Source organism: Acartia tonsa, chromosome 7 (genome assembly GCF_053477335.1).
Source record: "Acartia tonsa isolate MP-2025a chromosome 7, ASM5347733v1, whole genome shotgun sequence".
Classification (NCBI taxonomy): Eukaryota; Metazoa; Arthropoda; class Copepoda; order Calanoida; family Acartiidae; genus Acartia; species Acartia tonsa.
In genome coordinates this window covers 32,284,850-32,303,929 of record NC_137266.1, presented here as the reverse complement: position 1 = coordinate 32,303,929, position 19,080 = coordinate 32,284,850, and the positions used below count along the sequence as shown (strand labels likewise).

The 19,080-nt window shown below is 30.8% G+C and overlaps 1 protein-coding gene across 1 annotated transcript; it reads left to right on the top strand.

The window, feature by feature from the left end:
- On the top strand, positions 1-19,077 carry LOC145323586 (uncharacterized). The gene is made up of 16 exons (XM_080165965.1): positions 1-101; positions 1,668-1,789; positions 2,385-2,438; positions 3,165-3,253; positions 5,540-5,612; positions 5,825-5,903; positions 6,460-6,589; positions 6,947-6,993; positions 9,252-9,328; positions 10,220-10,272; positions 14,438-14,515; positions 14,983-15,052; positions 15,959-16,049; positions 16,301-16,398; positions 17,841-17,909; positions 18,524-19,077. The coding sequence occupies exons 1-16, from the start codon at positions 23-25 to the stop codon at positions 18,647-18,649; spliced, it is 1,335 nt and encodes a 444-aa protein (XP_080022091.1). The 5' UTR covers positions 1-22; the 3' UTR covers positions 18,650-19,077.
- The last annotated feature ends 3 nt before the right edge of the window (positions 19,078-19,080 follow it).

The window sequence follows — 19,080 nt, the reverse complement described above, 5'->3', positions numbered from 1 at the left end:
TCTTAGACTAACAAAGAAAAAAATGGAGTTAACATCTATTTTTCTATTTTTCTTTATAAACCAAATATTATCAGAAGAAGTTGAAAATAGTGACATAAAAGGTGTGCATTCTCTTCCAACCATTTATCACATTTTTAAATCCGCAAAAAATACTACTCCTTCCCCCCTTTATTTAATCTCATAATTAAACACATTCTTCTTAATTTGCGACTAGCCCCTGTGCCAACGCCATTCTAGATGTTTAGTGGCACTTAAAGGGACTGTGGACAAATAAATTTTCATCACATTATCAAACCTTAACATCATCTCATTCATATAATCTCAAAGATAGGACATAATGGGCTCTCGTTTCCTTCAAAAACGGCTTTTTATGATGATTTACTAAATCCAAGATTGGAAGAAATTTTTCCGGAGTATATAGATGTGCAACTAATTGTCTTTTTCTCTGTATATACATAAAACTAAACTTTTTAACATAGTTCTCTATTTTTCCTAATGGTTAAGCCTACTTTTAACATAATCCTTGCCTTTAACCAATGTATAGTTACTTAGAAATTAATAAAATAAGCAATATTTTTTATTTAATATCAAATACAATAACAAAGCTAAAAACTGGTTCATTAATTAGTAACCAAGTAACTTCAATTGGCCAATCTCACGCCCACTTTTGATTTCAAATTTTAAAATAATAAAGAAGCAATATTTCTTTAAAAACAGTCTCATATTGGTGAAATTTAAATTTCCAAAGTGGGTTATTTTTTGTCTGACACAATAAAAAATGATATTATCATTTTAAATAACCTCTGAGATTCAACCCTTTGAAGACAGCAAGGTACTTTTTTGTCAATAACACGAATTTAAAATAGATATTTATTTCCTAATTAGTATGTTATTAAAACATAAATTGGCAATTTAATGTCATAAAATGAATCTTTAACAGTTAGTAGATTGTTTCAACTGTAAATAACACTATATATGACGAGTTAAATATCCCTAGAAACACTATAATAAACAAAAACATTCATATTTTCCTTGTTTTTCCATTTTTCCCAAAATGCCACAAAATTAAAGCAAAAATCCTTGATATTTTTGTTAATAGGATGCTTTTGATTGATCAGTATAGAAAAAGGTGCTCAGAAAATGATAGATTTGATATTCAGATGAGAAATTTTTACATTCACACTCCCTTTTAGGAAAGGTATTTGAACATCCTCTTTGATTTAAGTTTTAAACAAAAAATTTTTAAATGTCAGAAGGGTATGATGGGAATACTCCCCCAAAAATATTATGGTTGATTCTTTCAGTGAATGGTAAAAAAATGCTGTTTCTCAAAGTCATAAACAATCTTGGAAGGGTGACCCAAATTTCAGATATCAGTTTTCATTGTTTAAGATAAATGCATCTTCATACTAAATTAAAAAGTTTACCATGCATCGCTTTTATCTTTTACAGAAAATAAGTAAATCAAATAATATTTTTTTTGGCAAAATTGAGACATGAAATTTGCATCACCCTTCAAATATTGCATATGACTGTACAAATTTTGGAAATATCATTTTCTTACCCATCATTGATTCTTTTATATAAGGATAATTTGTTTTTTAATTCTATAAAAAACGTTTTAAAATATGATAATATGTAGAAATGAAGGCACAACTAAATTAAAGAAGAGAAAGAAGGAATGTTATCAAATTTGATTGCAAATATTACTGAAGACACCAGGACGGAAGAAGATAAATTGCGAGATAAAGAAGAAAAGGCAAAACAGAATGCCATCTTTGAAGAAAAGGTTTGTTTGAATTATACATCAAGAATAATCAAGTATCGAAGCATTGAAGAACCTCTGCATTTTAGATCAAAGATAAAACACTAGTTTTGGGCCCTAGAATTTTAGTTTTATGAAAAGTAAAAAAAAAGGGGAAGGTTTTTATTTTAATATGGTAATTTTATCTTCAGAGGAAGTTACTACTCTCTCCCAAATTAGTTATAAACCTTTTCAGGATCTATGATAACCTGCACTGTGCAGGAAAACCATATCGGTTTGTTGATTAGCAAGATCCTATAGTACTGATAGACACAGATAAAGTTACTTTTATGTAAGGATTTATTTTTAGAGAAATTCTTTTTAGCTTGGTTTGCAATAAAATATAGAAAAAGATTAGAATTTAAAAGTTTGATTACTGAAAAATTTGCTAAGATTTTTTAAAGCAATTAGAATCTTCTCTCCACCTCAATTTTTACTTTCATCTGTCCTTTGCGCTATGATAGAGATTTGTATACTTTTTTCCTGCTAGATAGACTGGTTAAAACTACCAAGCCCAAAAAGCATCTACTCACTTTGTATTAAAAATGTTGTGACCAACCTTTTATATACCTCTATTTAGATAAAAGAAAGATACAAGGCAATTGTTTGGGAGCAAGGTGACCAGAGACAGAAGGTAAACATTTTTCAAATATTAAAATCTAGAAATTACTTTTCTCGTATTCATTTGAATCCGGTGGATAGGAACTGGTTCTCATGAATACGAAAAAACTATGTCTAGCATCGTATTATATCCAGTTTTCTACGAATATAGAAATGTACAATCATAAGATTAAAACTAGTTTTTTTTAGCCGGTGCCTTCAGCACCACGGGGCTAAAAAAACTAGTTTTAATCTCATAATTGTACATTCTACATCCGCGGAAAGCCATTTATAATACGATACGAGAAATAACTATTACTGTTGGAATCCTAGCCGTTTGTCAGATCTAAAAGGACATACAGACATATGATTCACAAAGTAATAATTCATCTAGAGAACCATCCACTGTGACAGGATGCGATAGTCTAAAGACCACAAAGTAATGTGAAAGATCTTTATAGGGAAACATTGAATTGCATGATAAATAAAAATGTTAAATTTGTATACGAATTGTTTTTGCACAAAATTATGTCAAGTTGCCAGTTGAAATATATTGGACCCCCCCCCATCTAGTACCCAATATAACCTAACCTTAGTTAAATTAATAATGACACAAATGAAAAACTACCCTAAAATATCATTACCCATTTATATTTAATTTAGGGAGTGGGGGGTTCTAAGCAATTTGAGTGAAATTTTTATCTTCTCTTTTTATTTTTATATTTAAATTTCTATTAATAAATCTTAATCTTCTATATAGTTGGTGAGAAGTGAGCTAATATCAGCTGGAGAAGCCCAACCTCCGTCAGATAAATATGTTTCTCTGGGTGTCATTGTGTGTAATGTTACGTAAGTATACTTTTAGCTATGGTGAAGCTTTCATAAGTTTTAGAACTGATTGGTAATTAATAGGGAGGGATAAAACATTTTGTGTAAAATATACTGGTTCCCAAAGTTTATAAAATAGTTTGATAAATATAGTATAATAAAATAAAACTGTCTACATTTATTAAATCTTGATGGGTTGTTATAACTTTGCAGTGACCAAATTTTCAATCTATAATTTTAATTTATTTTTGGTAATTTTGTCTATCATTATTGGATATGTACATGAATTCATTGCCCATTGTCTTATCCTTTAAGATCCCTGGAAATTTATGAATGTAATTTCCTCAACATTACAATTTTTTTCTATTCTAGAGCACAGAAAACATAACCATATAGTATTAAATATTTTTTCTCTCCCAAAAATAAAATCCAAAACTTTAGGTTTATGTCTTTCCTATACAGTAAGTGCAACTGACAAAAATTAACAAAATAGTGCATAACTTTAATTTAAAGTGACCATGAATTTGCAAATAACGTTATATATATAGGTAGTTAACTGACAATTGAAGATAAATCTTTAAAAATATTGCCTAAAAAAATGACAAATATTTAATAAGATGTAAAAGAATTTTTAAATTTTCTGAACAGAACAATACTGCGCGCATCATTTTTATGAAAACTGAATAATAAATGCATTAAATATGAACAATTGCAGTGATTTATAGAGAATTGCATTCAAAATAGATAAAACAATGTGTGTTTTTTTTAAATGTCTTTTAAGTGACATTTAATGATAAAAAATGCAAAAAAAAAATAGTCACAGTTCGAAATTTAAAATGTAATTTACAGGCACGGCATTTCATTACCTCTCTCTCTCTCTATCTATCTATCTATATCTCCATCTCTCTTTCTCTTGATCTTGATCTTGATCTTGTTCTCGATCTCGATCGATCAATTGCTAGCTCTCTCTAACTCTACCTGGGTTAGTTTAGTTTTTAATTAAATATTATTTAAAGTATAAAAAGATTATCATTCTAATCTTGTAATTTTATATTTTTCTAAATTCTATTAAATTCATTAGCAACTGCGTCCCTAGTATCTAGGGATATTGGAAGGTATATAAAAGGGCAGAAAAATAGCTTAAAACCAACAAACAACTTTTTTGATAAAAATAAAATAGCCTAAAACCTTCACTACAGACAAAAAAGCTTATCACTTTATAAAATAGGATATTGTTAAATCTTTTCATTAAAAACTCAACCTTGTCTATGTTCTGTGTTCAGGGAGGAAATGTTTATTAAATTAATTCCCAAAGTAAAAGACATTTTATTCCTTGGATAAATAACTTTGGGGACTTTCATTTAATTTTGATTGCTTGGTTCATATTACTATGTGTGTCCAAAAGTTTAAACTACTAAATATAGTTTACAAAAGGGGAAATTTTGTTTATATTTTCATTGTGGATATCCATTAATTTATCGGCCATTGTCTTATGCCTTTAGTTCCCTGGTTATTAAGTAGAGTGATTAGAAAGGGATGGGTGGGTGGGGCATTTTAGGCTGAGTTAGTAAGTGTGATTGTGTGTGTGTGGTGTAATGCGTATGAGTGTTAGACTACGTAGTGTGTGTGTGTAGATAAGTGGATGGGGCTTTTTAGGCTGAGTGAGTGAGTGTGCGTGTGTGTGTGTGAGAGTGTTAGACTAAGTTAGTGTGTTTGTACGTATAATGGCAGGTATTTAGCAAAATTAGACACATTTGCGATGATTTGTAAAATAATAAAAATGCCTATTTTTATGGAAATACTATAGTAAGACTGCTAAATTTTTTGCTGGATATGTGCCGCAAATAATATTCGTTTATTCTATTTAAACAATTCAATTCTTAAATATCATTCTTTCTAGAGATTTAAACAAGTTTTCTTTTGTCTTTATACCGTCACAATCATAGCAGAATTTGGTTAATCATTTTATAAAGTAAATGCAACTTTTTCATTTCATTTTAAAGAAAGTTCGCAGACAAATATTATTAGAGAAGTATTACAAAAATATTTCCTAAGTATTATTTTTTTTGTTTTTATCTGCAAGCAAAGAAATAGCTTATTTTCTCATAGTTTAATTGTTGCTCAAATTTTAACATTAATTTCATGTGGAAATGATCTTGGCATTTTAAACTGATGTTTTTCTAACTTAGTTGAACTTTAAAGGCATTATTCTATGAAAATTACTGAAAAAATAAGAAAAGGTAAATGAAAATGCATTTTGAAAAAATTAATTCGCGATCACTTTAAAATATTTTTGTTTAATTTTAGAATCAAGGGAATGGTAGGAGGAATAATGAGACTCTTTGCAAAATTAATTAGATCCATCTATACTTATTCTAAGGTAATGGTTTTCAATTTGATTGAGTTATTGGCCTTATATAGTGAAAAGGAGCATTAGATAAATATTAAACCAATATCAAATATATGTATTACCTCTGCACTGAGCTACAAACTCAAGTCAACAAATATGACTACATAGACAATGACATGGAGCAAGAATAATATTTTTATAGGTTTTATACATTAAACTAAATCATTTTGTGTTTGTTTTAGGGTACCCCAATTCATATAGTTGTAATAACAGACAAGAAATCCTTCTCCATAGTTCATTCCATTGTTGTCAATACTATAGGTGAATACCATCTTATTTATAAATTCAAAGTTGTTGTAATTTGACAAATCTCCAGCCTCTAAATTAGGTCACATTAGGTGAGGTTAGGTTAAAGTACAGGATACCCTTGTATTGTTGGGACACTACAGGTATAGGCCATGCAAGGTTAGTCATTAGGAAAAAATACTTTTCTTTCTCACTATTTTCAATGTTATAAAAAATAAGGGAAGAAGGAAGTTAGTTTTATGTATTCACAATGCTGTTCGAGGGAAAGCACACACTAGACTTCCAGGTAAAATTCAATGACAGACTGACAAATAGACTAAGTTGATTATAAATTAGTTTTGCTAATATAAAGAGGATTGTGTTGGTTATCTCTTTTTTTACACCATATTACTTGGCAGCGGATTAAAAGAGAATTAATGAAGATTTAGCTGATGATAATATCAGACACAATCAATCTCTTTTGTTTGCCGGCAATGGTTGCTGATTGTTGGCCTACAGAAGAATTTAATTTGTCTTTGGATTGTGTATATGCCCTGCTTTGTATATCTATCTAAAATTGATATATTTCTAGGTAGATTCTTATCCGAAACTGCAATAGCTTCTGGATTAAACAGAGGTCTACCTCCTTGGAATGTACTTTCTGTTTTCCCAAAAACTTGGATAGAATTTGTTGAATTGGATTCTATTACAAAAGACAACAGGTAACATTATATGAATAATTGGCCTTTAATATATTTTTTTATGTATATACCACAATTGTCTGTGTCTTTACTACTAAGGTGGTTAAATTTCATAAGAAATTATAAACCACACCAATAATCATACAGCTATATGGTGTCATTAAATCTGGCACTAATGTGAATATGAAAATCATTAAAAATCCAAGTCTCAAACATTATAACAGATTATAAATCTCAGCAAAATAAATCTTCTGATTGTCCATTAGCGGCTTCAGAAATTACTGAAAAGACATTACTCTATATTTCAACTTCATTTTAGTTTTTGTACTATACAGTTCAATATTTCAATAATTTATAAAAAAGATATAAATTATTTAGAGAAATAATTAACATGATGAAAGAAGAATATTCTTTGAACAAAGAAGGTAAAACATTTTTTTCTATCCAGATTGACTCTCAAAAAAGTATTTTTTAGCATTTGCAGCCCTTATTTCTTAATGAATTGTTAAAACATGTATATGTCCTTGTTCTCTATAGATTTACACATAAGTAGATAAAAAAAAATAATTTTTACATCAATTAACAGCTGAGATTTTTAGAGCTAAAGTTTGAAAAGTGGCTGAGGAAAAAGTAACTTTTCAAGAAAAATGCTTTTATTAGTGAAATGACGTGTTTTTTTCAAAATTTCAATACTTTTTTTAAAAGTGGCTGAAGAAAAAGTAACTTTTCAAGAAAAATGCTTTTTTTAGTGAAATGACGTGTTTTTTTGCAAAATTTCAATACTTTTTATAAAACTTATGTTTCCAAGAAATTTATTTCATGCTGAAAGCACTTTTTTCACTTGTTATAAAAGACATTTTTATAATAGTGTATATTGCAAAAACACCCTTACAGAAAGAAATCCCATTAAACATAGTAGCAGATTAAAAGTTTACATAAACAGAAATCAAACTTTTTATATTATTAAAATAAGTTAAAAAACAAAAAAGTTGCAGGTACAAACTTTTATTAAACTTTTACCAATCTAAATGATTTTTTGTGTCTTTAAAGGGCGAATATAGGTTCGATATGATATGAGCTTATATCAAAGGTACCATTACATACTTTTAGAATATCTATGCCAAATTTAAAAATTCAAAAAAATCCTTAAGTAGATTTTGCAATTTTCTGTTTCAATTGAACATATAATAAATGAGATTGCCGACAAAATCGTTTATTTTAGCCCTTTACAAGACTTTTTTTGACTATTTTGCTTAAGTTTGATTGACTATTACATTAGCACGCACCTTAAAAGGTAATTTAAATGTTTATTATTTTAGATTATATACTAGTTTATTTAATTTTTTAAAAAGCATAAAAATAATTTGCGTAGAAAGGCGTCAGGAGTATTGACAGGGTAAATAATACGTCTTAAAGTTTATTTTCTGTACAGAGATCTTTGATTAATTCATGATGATATAAACAACCCTTCTTTACGCATTTTCAACACACACACACACGGCCACAAAAAAACAGGGATTTGAAATCATTCTTCCTCCAAGAAAATTTTATCGATTATTTTTTTTACTTTTTACATTATTTGATGTTTTTTTTTAACTTTTAAATAATTTACTTTATGAAGGTAGAAGGAGGGTATATTTACCCCTGATTAATTGGTTTCCACGTTATTACGACTATCATTTAACGAAAGCTTTTTTATTCAACCTTGCCACGAAGCCTTGTGTGATGCTAGGGTGTTTGAGTTCTTAGGGAACCACACTAATTCCAAATTTTTTTTTCGAGATTGACGGGTTTTAAGCTATAAATAGACTTATACAATTGAATATGTCAATATTTTTAAGTTATTTATAATCTATGGAATTGCACCTTTGATATAAGCTCATATCATATCGAACCTATATTCGCCCTTTAAGTAATTTGTTTGAGTGGGCGGGGGATTTATTGGGTCAATGTTGCACTAATCCTTCCGGTCTTAAGCATAAATTGGGGAGGGGTTTATTTAAGGTCATATTAATAAGTAGGATATATTATAAGATTTGAGGGTAAATGGTTATGAGAAAAATGCATTTGATGAAATTTTGAAAATTTTATATGTAAAACTAACATCATTTAATGCAATAAAAAATGTATCAATTGTAAACTTGCTCTTCTTTCTTATTTGTTTTTTTAACTGGTTGAAAAAAAGTAATATACTAATAATAAAAAACTAAGAAATATTTAGCAATATCCAGTTTCTCAAGCACTTTTTCCAAACTTTGGCGTTTAAAATCTCGGCCGTTAATTGATGTAAAAAAAAATATTTTGTTTTCCTTTGATGTAAAAATTTATAGAGAACAAGTACATATGCATCTTTTAATATTTTATTGAGAAATGTGGGCTGCAGATGCTAAAAAATACTTTTTCGAGAGTCATACTGTATATAATCAAAACTAAAATCTAAAGGGCTGTTCTATAGACTTTGTTTTTATCAATCTGTCGCTTTACATTTATGTTTGTATGTATTTTTCTCAGAAAACCTATGTTACTTCTTGGGTGAATTATATAATTATGTTAAGAAGAAATTTTTTTTCTTGGATTTTATAGAGAAAATGCCTAACCTCCAAACCCTCTACAACCATCAGACCCATCCCCCCCCCCCTCCAACCTTTAAGCGTTAATATCATCCTTGTTTTATTTGTTCTAGATGCAATTGATTTTCCAATATCACCAGGTCCCGATGGAACCCCTAGGGTTGTTACTCTTTCTCCTAAATACTCACAGGTACCGTAAAAAATATATTAGGTTTATGGAAGATTTTTATAAATGTCATTAAAGGACTAGTTTCCGTGATTCTTATAGAGTACTTCCGTAAAAATTTTGTGCACATTTTTTGAACAAACAATGTGTTGTCATAATGGGCCTACTATAATACAAAGTAGAACGATGTCTGTCCATCTGTCCCTTAAGATCTCGGTAACCACTGAACCGATCGGGTTCTACTCTTTAGGGTATATAACTATTGGACCTGTGATGGTTTTGGGCTATTTTCTTGGGGGTTGGACACCCCCAACCCCCCAAAAATGAAAATTTCCCCCACCAAAATTTTTATATTTTTTTTCTAATTTTAATTTTTTTTATGTTTTTATATATTTTTATACATTTTAATTTTTTTATGTTTTTTAATACTTTTTAAATTTTTTTTTTTTTTTTATCTTTTTAAATTTCTTTTCTTCTTTTAAACTTTGTTTTATTATACTAAAAAGATTGTGAAACCTTCCTTCTCCTGTAGGGGCGAAGCCCCAAAAAGGGTTATGGCAAAGAAATTTTTAAAAACATTAAAAAAGAGAAAAAATCAAAAAAGCTTCTCATAAGTCCCGGGAAGGTTTATAACTATTTTCTTGGCGGGTGGGACACCCCCAACCCCTCCAAAAAATGAAAATAACCCCCTCCCCCCCCCCAAAAAAAAAATTTACTTGTTAAACTAAAATTAAAATAGTAAGGTCGACTAACCCCCCCCCCAAAAAAAATTTTTTAAAAAAACTTTTCCCTTAAATCTAAAATACAAAAAAATTGTTTGATTTAATTCTCTTGGGGCAAAGCCCCTAGAGGCTATGGGCGAAGCCGCTAGTACATCATAAAATAACAAGAAAATTAAAATCCATTATTTTCTAGGATTTGTTTTATATTGGACCCTTCTATGGTTATGAATTTAAGAAAATTAATAGGTAAAATATTTTTGGGGATCAATCAGTGGTGAGCGGAAGGGGATATCAACACTCCCTAAAAGTTATACACCACCCTGGTGTGATGCTGTGTACGACACTTGTTTTAGTTTTTTTTTCTTCACAATAGCCAAAAACTCTTTCCTAATATAAAAGTAACAGGGTGTCTTTGTTTCTGTCTGTTTGTACCGATAAACCATTATGATTCTCCTTACAGTGTAGCTTCTCATAGGTTCTTGGAAGTTACATAACTATTTTAGGGAAGGGTACCAAGAGATGTCACTGTAATTTCTCAACGAAATTTATGCTTTAATGATCAATATTCGTTCCGAGTAAAAAATGCAGATAGCAATTTTGATAAAACTTTATTTACATATAAAATTTAAAATTCATAAAATCACTATATATATATTAGCCCGTCCCGGATTTGAAAAATTTTGTTAAAATTTTTGCCCCCAGCCAAAATATGGTTGATTTACGCAAAAAAAATTACCAATGCAAAATATTTCAAATATTTCTTTTGTAATGCAAAAATTGCGACGGTACAAGCACTTTGAAATTTTGAGGCCCCCCTTATGGAGGTCAAAAATTCATTGCATCAGAACTATGGCTTCATGGTGCTCTTAGGAAAGGCCTTGAGGAGTAGAATCAGGAAGTTTTGTCCATTTCAAAATATCTCGTTCCTAGCTTTAGAAATGACGAAAAAATCACCATTTTTTAGAGTTTATTGAGAATTGTCCAATTTGTAGAAGTTTTTTTGATGTTTTTTTTTGTGATTTTCTGAGGCTAGCAACGAGATATTTTGAAACGGACAAAAGTTCCTGATTCTATTCCTCAAGGCCTTTCTTGGGAGCACCAAGAAGCCATAGTTTTGATGCAATGAATTTTTTACCTCCATAAGGGGGGGGGGGGGCCTCAAAATTTCAAAGTGCTTGTACCATCGCAATTTTTGCAGTACAGAAAACATAATTTGCATTGATCATTGTTTTTGCATAAATCAACCATATTTTGGTGGGGGACCAAAATTTTAACACAATTAACAGGCTAATGTAAAGTTGAAACTCGTATGCAATTTTGACAATTTTGACTTTGGAAGATTACTTGCTACACCTTCATATATTATAATCGGAGCTTCCCCCATTTTTTTTGGTTAATTTCAGGTTTATATCGACACACTAGAGTTGAAATTTTGTAAAAATCTTTAAAATTGGTATGGTCCAAAAGCCTTAAAAAAACACACAGTGCGATCTTTTGCCAAAAAACGGGACATTTAGAGTAGATAAAAGTAAACTTCAATAAATAAGCTTGTATTTGAAGAAATGATGTAATTTCTTTTGCTTTAACTCGGAAATAACCTAAATTTTGCCTCTGTTAACTTCTAATGTGCATTTGGTAAGTACGTCTTGCTGTTTTGGAGGAGCGAAGCTACCCTATTTTTAAAAAATTTATAAAACTTCATAACTTTAGTTAGGATAGGAATATTTTAACAAAATCAACGTCTATGTAAATATTTCTTCAATGCAAACAATGTTTGTGAACAAGAATATAGCGTCAGGTGCACCCAGTTCGAGTCCCGGCATTTTTAGGTAGGTCCAGTATAAGTAAAATAGGACACTTATAAGGCATGTTTTCAAACATTTTTTTTACAGATATAAACAACAATAACATAATTTTCAAAACACTTTTGATTTTGTGTTAATACCTTTATTCTAAGTCTAGCTATCTTCATTTAAAGTTTGTATAAGAATATAAACATAACTACTTAAATTATATTCTCTCTCAAACGTATATTTCTCTCTCTCTCTCTGATGCGTATATAATGTTTTTGCAATATTATAATTAATCCCCAAATTTGAATTTCTGCTGGACCAAAACCAGTTAGAACTACGAATTTTTTTTAGAACACATGAAATTTAGCAAAATATTGCAGAGATGACTTTGGGCTCTAAAATGACTCCTTCCCTCTCTAACGAAGGAAAATTTGAAATTAACAAGAACGAAATTGTTCAAACCATGCAATGTAAAATGCTCAATTACTCAAAAACGGCCAGGAGGCCCCAGGTTGTGAAAACTGTTTTATACACAATACATGTTGCATATTAATATTATTATTGCAAAACCCGGGGCCTCCTGGCCGTTTTTGGGTAAAATGGAGAAAACTGATTTTTTGGGGTTAAAAATCTTAATATTTTTGGTGAAATTTTCTCACAAAATGTCAATTTACACCACCAAAAAAATATTTTTTTTAAATTTTTCTTTAATTAGACATTGGTACAGGTATCTGAAAACTACCTCAATCAAAAATTATTTGCATAAGCTGAACATAAATGTATTTTTTGTTGCTTTGAAAAAATTGTGTAAAAAAATCTGGAAAATCATCAAAACTGAAAAGAAATTTTTTACTACCCTTTTTAAAAGTGGCATAAATCCGCCAAAAGTTAATATTTTTTCAATAATTTCTTTTCTAGCTGTCTACTTACAGCCATTATTAGGTCCTAGGATAGATAAAAGTCGATCTTAAATTTTTTGGATGTCCCGATTTTTTTCAAAAGATCGCACTGTGAAACACTAAAAACTGTTTTTTTTGGCACATTTGAAAAACTTTGCAGTGCTTGTACTGTCGCAATTTTTGCATTACAGAAGAATCATTTTTTTGCATAAATCAACCATATTTGGCTGGGGGCAAAAATTTTAACAAAATTTTTGGATCAAGTCAAGCTGAGTATGCCAATAGGCTGATTTGGCACACGCAACTTGACTTGGGGGAATATTGGCATACTCTACTTGACTAGGGGGAATATTGGCACAGCACATACAGTTGGGTTAAATTAGACACACCGTCTAGTCCCGCAGGGAAAGCTTCTGCCAAGGTTGGGTCTACGCTGAGCATAACTTTAATGTCCGTCAGTAGGTCCCTGGTCTTCTTAGCCTGCTCGATCCGGCTCTCTATCTCTTGTACAGGTAAGGTAGACAAGTCATACCCTTCAAGTCATCTGTCTAGTCCATCTTAGCTCTGACAAATACTGCAAGGGCAGAATTCATGTCGGTAACAGCGGCAGAGGCCATAGCTGCAATATACTTTTTAAACTTCAGGGATAAAGGGCTCAGTTCAGGATCAACAGGGTTTTTTGTTTTACAAAGGCTCGAACCAGCGCCGTTGCTTTAATTTATAACTACAGGATTCGAACCTGCGTCCGTATCATCGTAGAATAGGTCAGATTGGTCGCTCTCAGGTAAAGTCAGGCTCTCTCCACATGCTCTCAGTATCTCACTGCAGCTACTATCATTAGGTGAAGCTGGCTCGCAGCTATGAACCTGTGCTACAGTTGCATTAGTGGTGTAGGAGGGGCCACCCTCCAAGCTAAAGTATCGGGATTTTTGTCCCTGACTCTGTCTGTCAGTCAGGTCAGTCACACTACTCTGTGGTTCAGGAGTATGTTGGTCTGTATATCTGTCAGGATCAGTCTCAAACTCTCCTAGACAGGTATAGGTAAGAAATATGTCGAAGCCTCGTCTGTAGGTCCCCCACAGGGCTCTAGCTTATTCAGGGGTAGACAATAACTCTCTCTGTAACTTGGTTAAGTATAGGGATCTCGACTGACAGACGTCCTACTACTTTAATTTTGGTTAAAATAAAGAACAGGAAAAGTTTATTATATATCTCTTTCGGATATAAAGTTGGTGGTTTATTAGCCAAACTATTATGGCTTACCAGGGTTTAAGTGATCAGTTCTCGTGCTGGATCTTAACGGGACTCTAGCAGGGGGTGAGGTTGAGTTTATCGAATCCGTCAGTCTCTCGTAACTATGGCCCACTAATGGCTCCTCAAGTCCATCCCAAGAAAGGCCCCTAGGTTCAGCTCCTCTCTTACTCGCAGATAAAAACTACAATTCATTTAAACAACATTGCAAAACCATAAATTAGGCCAAGTTGCCCCTCCCTCCCCCATTTATTGGTTAGTACTTACTTGTCAGGCTATCTCACTTTTGGCAGTTATAGACAGGTTTATCAGGCAGGGAATCCTGGGCCACAGCTGGTAACAGTGTTAGCAGCTTTAGTAAATCATCAGCCCATCCATCACGCTTCATCCGCCACATACCAAAGTATCTCGTCTTACTCAATCCCTGTTCAGCAAGGATTAATCTACAGCTTAAAATTTAATTTTTAGATTGATTGTGGTAGATGCTGACGTGGTAGTTAAAGAAGATTTGATATATTTACACAAATATTTTGATGAAATGAATGAGTAAGTAATTTTTTGTCCTTGATTCTTGTTTGATTTCTGTTGCTAGAATTGCAGTTTCCATAGAATATGGTAAAAGGTATCGCCTCATATCAAACGAATCTTGGGTTAGGTTAGATTAAGCAAAGGTTAAAATAGCTTGGCAGAAATAGTACCCTGTACGTATAGTAAAACATATTTTTGAGATTTTTAGACTGTATGGATTTTTTTATCGGTTTCAGACGGGGTCTAATGGTTAAAGTAAAAGAATAGAGGGGCATGAGCTATATGTAACTCTGTCCCTATTTTGTATTTGGTCTTTGAAATCCGCTAATAGCGTCTGAAATATAAACACAGCTGAGTCCCTACAAAAAATTTGCTAGCAGATGAAAAGATTCCCCTTACTTGGGTCAGGTAGTTGTCTGGATTATACATATACTTCTACATCTAGTGTCTAAAGGACACCGATACTATTTACTTTGTATATTTAGAGATGAAATAATGGGTGTAACTATGGACACTGCAGGCTATTATTCTAAAATTTCCAAATTTTTGGACAAGGTCAGTTTTTAGTAGCAAAGCTACTCTATAATGTATATATCTAATTATAAGAGTAACTTTACTATAACTTTCACTTATTTTGTAATTTTAAACGTCTCTTATGCTATTTAAGATGTAATTACCAACCCTTTTTGTCCATATTATACTTATATTTTATCGATCTTTACTCTCATTTTCTTTCTTTTTAATCATTTTCCTGCTCATTTACTTTAATCCCTATATCATATTCTCTTGTGAAGATTCCCACGGCCAATGAGCGTCTAATTTTTCACTTCATCAGTCTATTAGGCTGAAATTAAGACATTACTTTATTTTATTTATCGAATTGAGTTTCCCATGACTAATGAGCATTTTCTCTATGCCTAACTTTTAGTTTGTCCGACTGTTACATAGGAAGCATCTTATTGTGCCTATCAAAATGACGTCATACAATAAAATGACCAATGTTAGGCTAACAATGTCATTGTATTGGTCATTTGTATTGTATGACGTCATTGTTTTAGGCACTATAAGCTGCTTAGTTACATAGTAGTAGAGATCCATGATCTATTACCTACTTTGTTACTTTATTGAACTCTTGTATTTTTATAAGCTGAACTGCTCATGGATATCAAACTTGTAAAATAAACAAATTATTTTCCAGTATTGCTTCTAAACCGGTATAAAGCCGCTGGATTAGAACTGGTTCTCAACCATACTGAAAAATCATGTAAAGCATCGTATTACAAACAATTTTCCACTAACAAAAGTTTTGATAGTCTTGTCTTTCGGCCCCTGAAGGCTTATAAAACTGGTTTTTCTTATAATCTTATTATTTTTTACATTTTAATATCCGCGGAAACTTGTCTATAATACGATGCGATGAAAAAAACCACACACAATCTTTATTTCTAATAATGTTTTCAGCAAAGTGTACAACTGAACTCAACATACTTCCGAACCGACGATCAAGTTAAGAAAAAAGGTCTTAACACTGGAGTTGTCCTTTATAATTTAGGTAACATTTCAGTAGTTCAAAGCTTTCACCAAGAACAACAATGCCTGTCTGTTCGTAAATCCTGATGAAGTTTAATACCTTACTAATAGCTAAACCGATAGCTTTCTGATTTCAAGGTTTCATTGTGATAACTTAAAGTCCGCACGTTTTCTACATTTCCTTTTCTGTCCCTCTCAAATTAAAATTAGCTAAAGCGTCCTCAATATTACCCATTTTTTTATCATTCATAACTTTTTATTTCTTTATTTCAGAAAAGATCCGAAATAGTAAACTATACAAGGAGCTTCTCGTTTATGATAAGATTAAAGATATAAAAACTGAAATTGGCCTGAAATCAGAGACGGTGCAAGTAAGTTTTATTATAAAGAGAAATATTAAATATTCATTCCTAAACAAAAAACTGGACAGGAATACCATTCTCATTTAAACAAAAAACTCATTTTTTTATGCTAAAATGTGGTTTAATTTTGGTTTTTAATTTTCATTTATTTCCCGGCTATGATCATTTATATCCCTGATATCAAGTTTCTTTTAATAATTAATGAAAATTCAAAAATCTTCCAAAAAAATTTGAAAATCTTCTAAAAATGACTACCTCCGGGAAATAAATGATTACCTCCGGGAAATAAATGAATATTTACATCCACTATTTAAGGGGTTGTTTATATGGGAATGAATATTTCTTACCCGAGGGAATAAATGAGGGACCGATAGGTCATCATTTATTCACGAGAGTAAGAAATATTCATTCCTAAACAAAAAACTGGACAGGAATATCATTCTCATTTAAACAAAAACTCATTTTAATGCTAGTAAAATGTGGTTTAATTTTGGTTTTTAAATTTCATTTATTTCCCTGGTATAATTTTTCTTTCTTTTAGTAATTAATAAAAATTCTAAAATCTTCCAAAAAAAATTAAAAATCTTCTAAAAATGATACCCGGGATATAAATGATCATACCCGGGAAATAAATGGGGTATTCCTGTCCAGTTTTTAGTCGTGAATAAATGATGACCTATCGGTCCATCATTTATTCCCTCGGGTAGGAAATATTCATTCCTAAACAAAAAACTGGACAGGAATATCATTCTCATTTAAACAAAAACTCATTTTTATGCTAGTAAAATGTGGTTTAATTTTGGTTTTTGAATTTCATTTATTTCCCTGGTATAATTTTTCTTTCTTTTAGTAATTTTATAAAAATTCTAATATCTTCCAAAAAAAATTAAAAATCTTCTAAAATCATACCAGGGATATAAAATGAGATACCAGGGAAATAAATGAATATTTACATCCACTATTTAAGGGGTTGTTTATATGGGAATGAATATTTACATCCACTATTTAAGGGGTCGTTTATATGGGAATGACAACTCAAGATATTTTATATTCCAATGCTTATCTATATAACAATGCATGCTTTTATTATTATCATTATTCTATTATAAGTTTAAGCTGATAAAATATCAAAACTAAAACTCAATGTAAATGAATTAAGTACAATCAAGGTCAAGGGACCGGGATTCTGACAAACAATTTGAGTGAAAATTTCCCAACAACTCATTTCCGTCTCCCCCCCCCCCTTCTTACCCTCACCCTTTTTTAGTTACAGCACAAAACAAGTTTTATGCTAAGTGGCATACACTGAAATATTAGCAAAATTTTAGCAATTTCAAATTGAATTAGTTTGGTGAATCAAGGAACCTGACTAGAATATTCAATATATTTCAGTACATAACGCCTTTCTGAATAAGTTTATTTAATACCTTTTTTTACCTTTTATTATATAGATTGATTTTCAACTTGGAGACCAAGATTATTTTAACCTTCTGATGTGGAGGAACCCCCAGTTATTCAAGGTAAACTTTTTATTAAAATCAATTAAGACACACCATCAGGGATCTAAAGTCATAAGTCAATGGCAATAAATATATATAAATTCCTCAATAAAGTCACCCCTTCTTTAGATTAAAATTAGTGGTTGAATGTTTGAACACTCAACTTCATAAACCATCCAATCACGATTCAATAAAGTCCCAAAAGTTGTTAAGTTATTATAAAACTTTGGGGACTAGTGTAATAAACAGCCCATTGTCCCTTCTCTCTCTGCAAATCATGCGCGCACATTCTTCCTTCTTTAGGGATGAAAAAGACATTGCATTGTAGATTATACTGTTACCAATTTTTTTCTATTAACACGTTCTGTCGTTGGTTGGTTTAAAGAATACTTTTATCTATTATTGGTTGATTGATTCCTACTAGCAAGGTCAAATATTTCCTCAAATAATTCAATACTACAGCAGGGATAGTTTTGTTTATTATCATCTAGAATGTACATCAATTTCTTTTTCTTATCTCTAAAGATCTTAGAAATATATAGAATATGAATATGTATTTTAAACTTATCATATATCATAACTATCTACCTTCTTATGTCTACCTACTATGTTAACATTTGTCATACATATACTAGGCGCTACCTTGTGAGTGGAACGTGCAAGACTCGCCTGTGATGGTTGAGGTAAAACACGAATGTAAAGCCAAAGCCAAGATTCACCACAAGCACGGAGATATCCATGATAACGAAGTATTTGATTGATTTTTCTTATATTATGTGAATAAGTTTATTTCCTTGGTGATCTTTTATGTTGTATACAAATTTAAAACTAACTGTTTCTTATAGCTCATTTGTTTAACTCAAAGCACAATTTATAGAGCATCAAATACAGTTTAAGTCTTGCCAAAACTTAATCCATAAATTGAATATGTAATTATTTATCAGCATAACTCTGGTATGTCCATGCTTCACTTTTTCAGGTTAAGTCAAAAAACATTTCTCTGTCCAACAAGATTAATGGCACATTTAAAATTTTAAAAACTCAGATTACTTTTTGCTAATATCTTACATTCATTGATTAATGAAACCTGTAGAATTTTTTTTTGTAAAAACTATATAATTTTAATTTATTGTTATTTATTGACTATTTTGTAATTCTTTACCTATAAGGCAAAAAACGGAACAATAATTTC

Coding starts and splice junctions, on each gene's coding strand:
- LOC145323586 (XM_080165965.1), top strand. CDS start 23: ATGGAGTTAACATCTATTTTTCTATTTTTCTTTATAAACCAAATATTA. Junction 9,329..10,219: donor TTTCTCCTAAATACTCACAG/GTACCGTAAAAA, acceptor ATTATTTTCTAG/GATTTGTTTTATATTGGACC. Junction 10,273..14,437: donor GAATTTAAGAAAATTAATAG/GTAAAATATTTT, acceptor TTTAATTTTTAG/ATTGATTGTGGTAGATGCTG.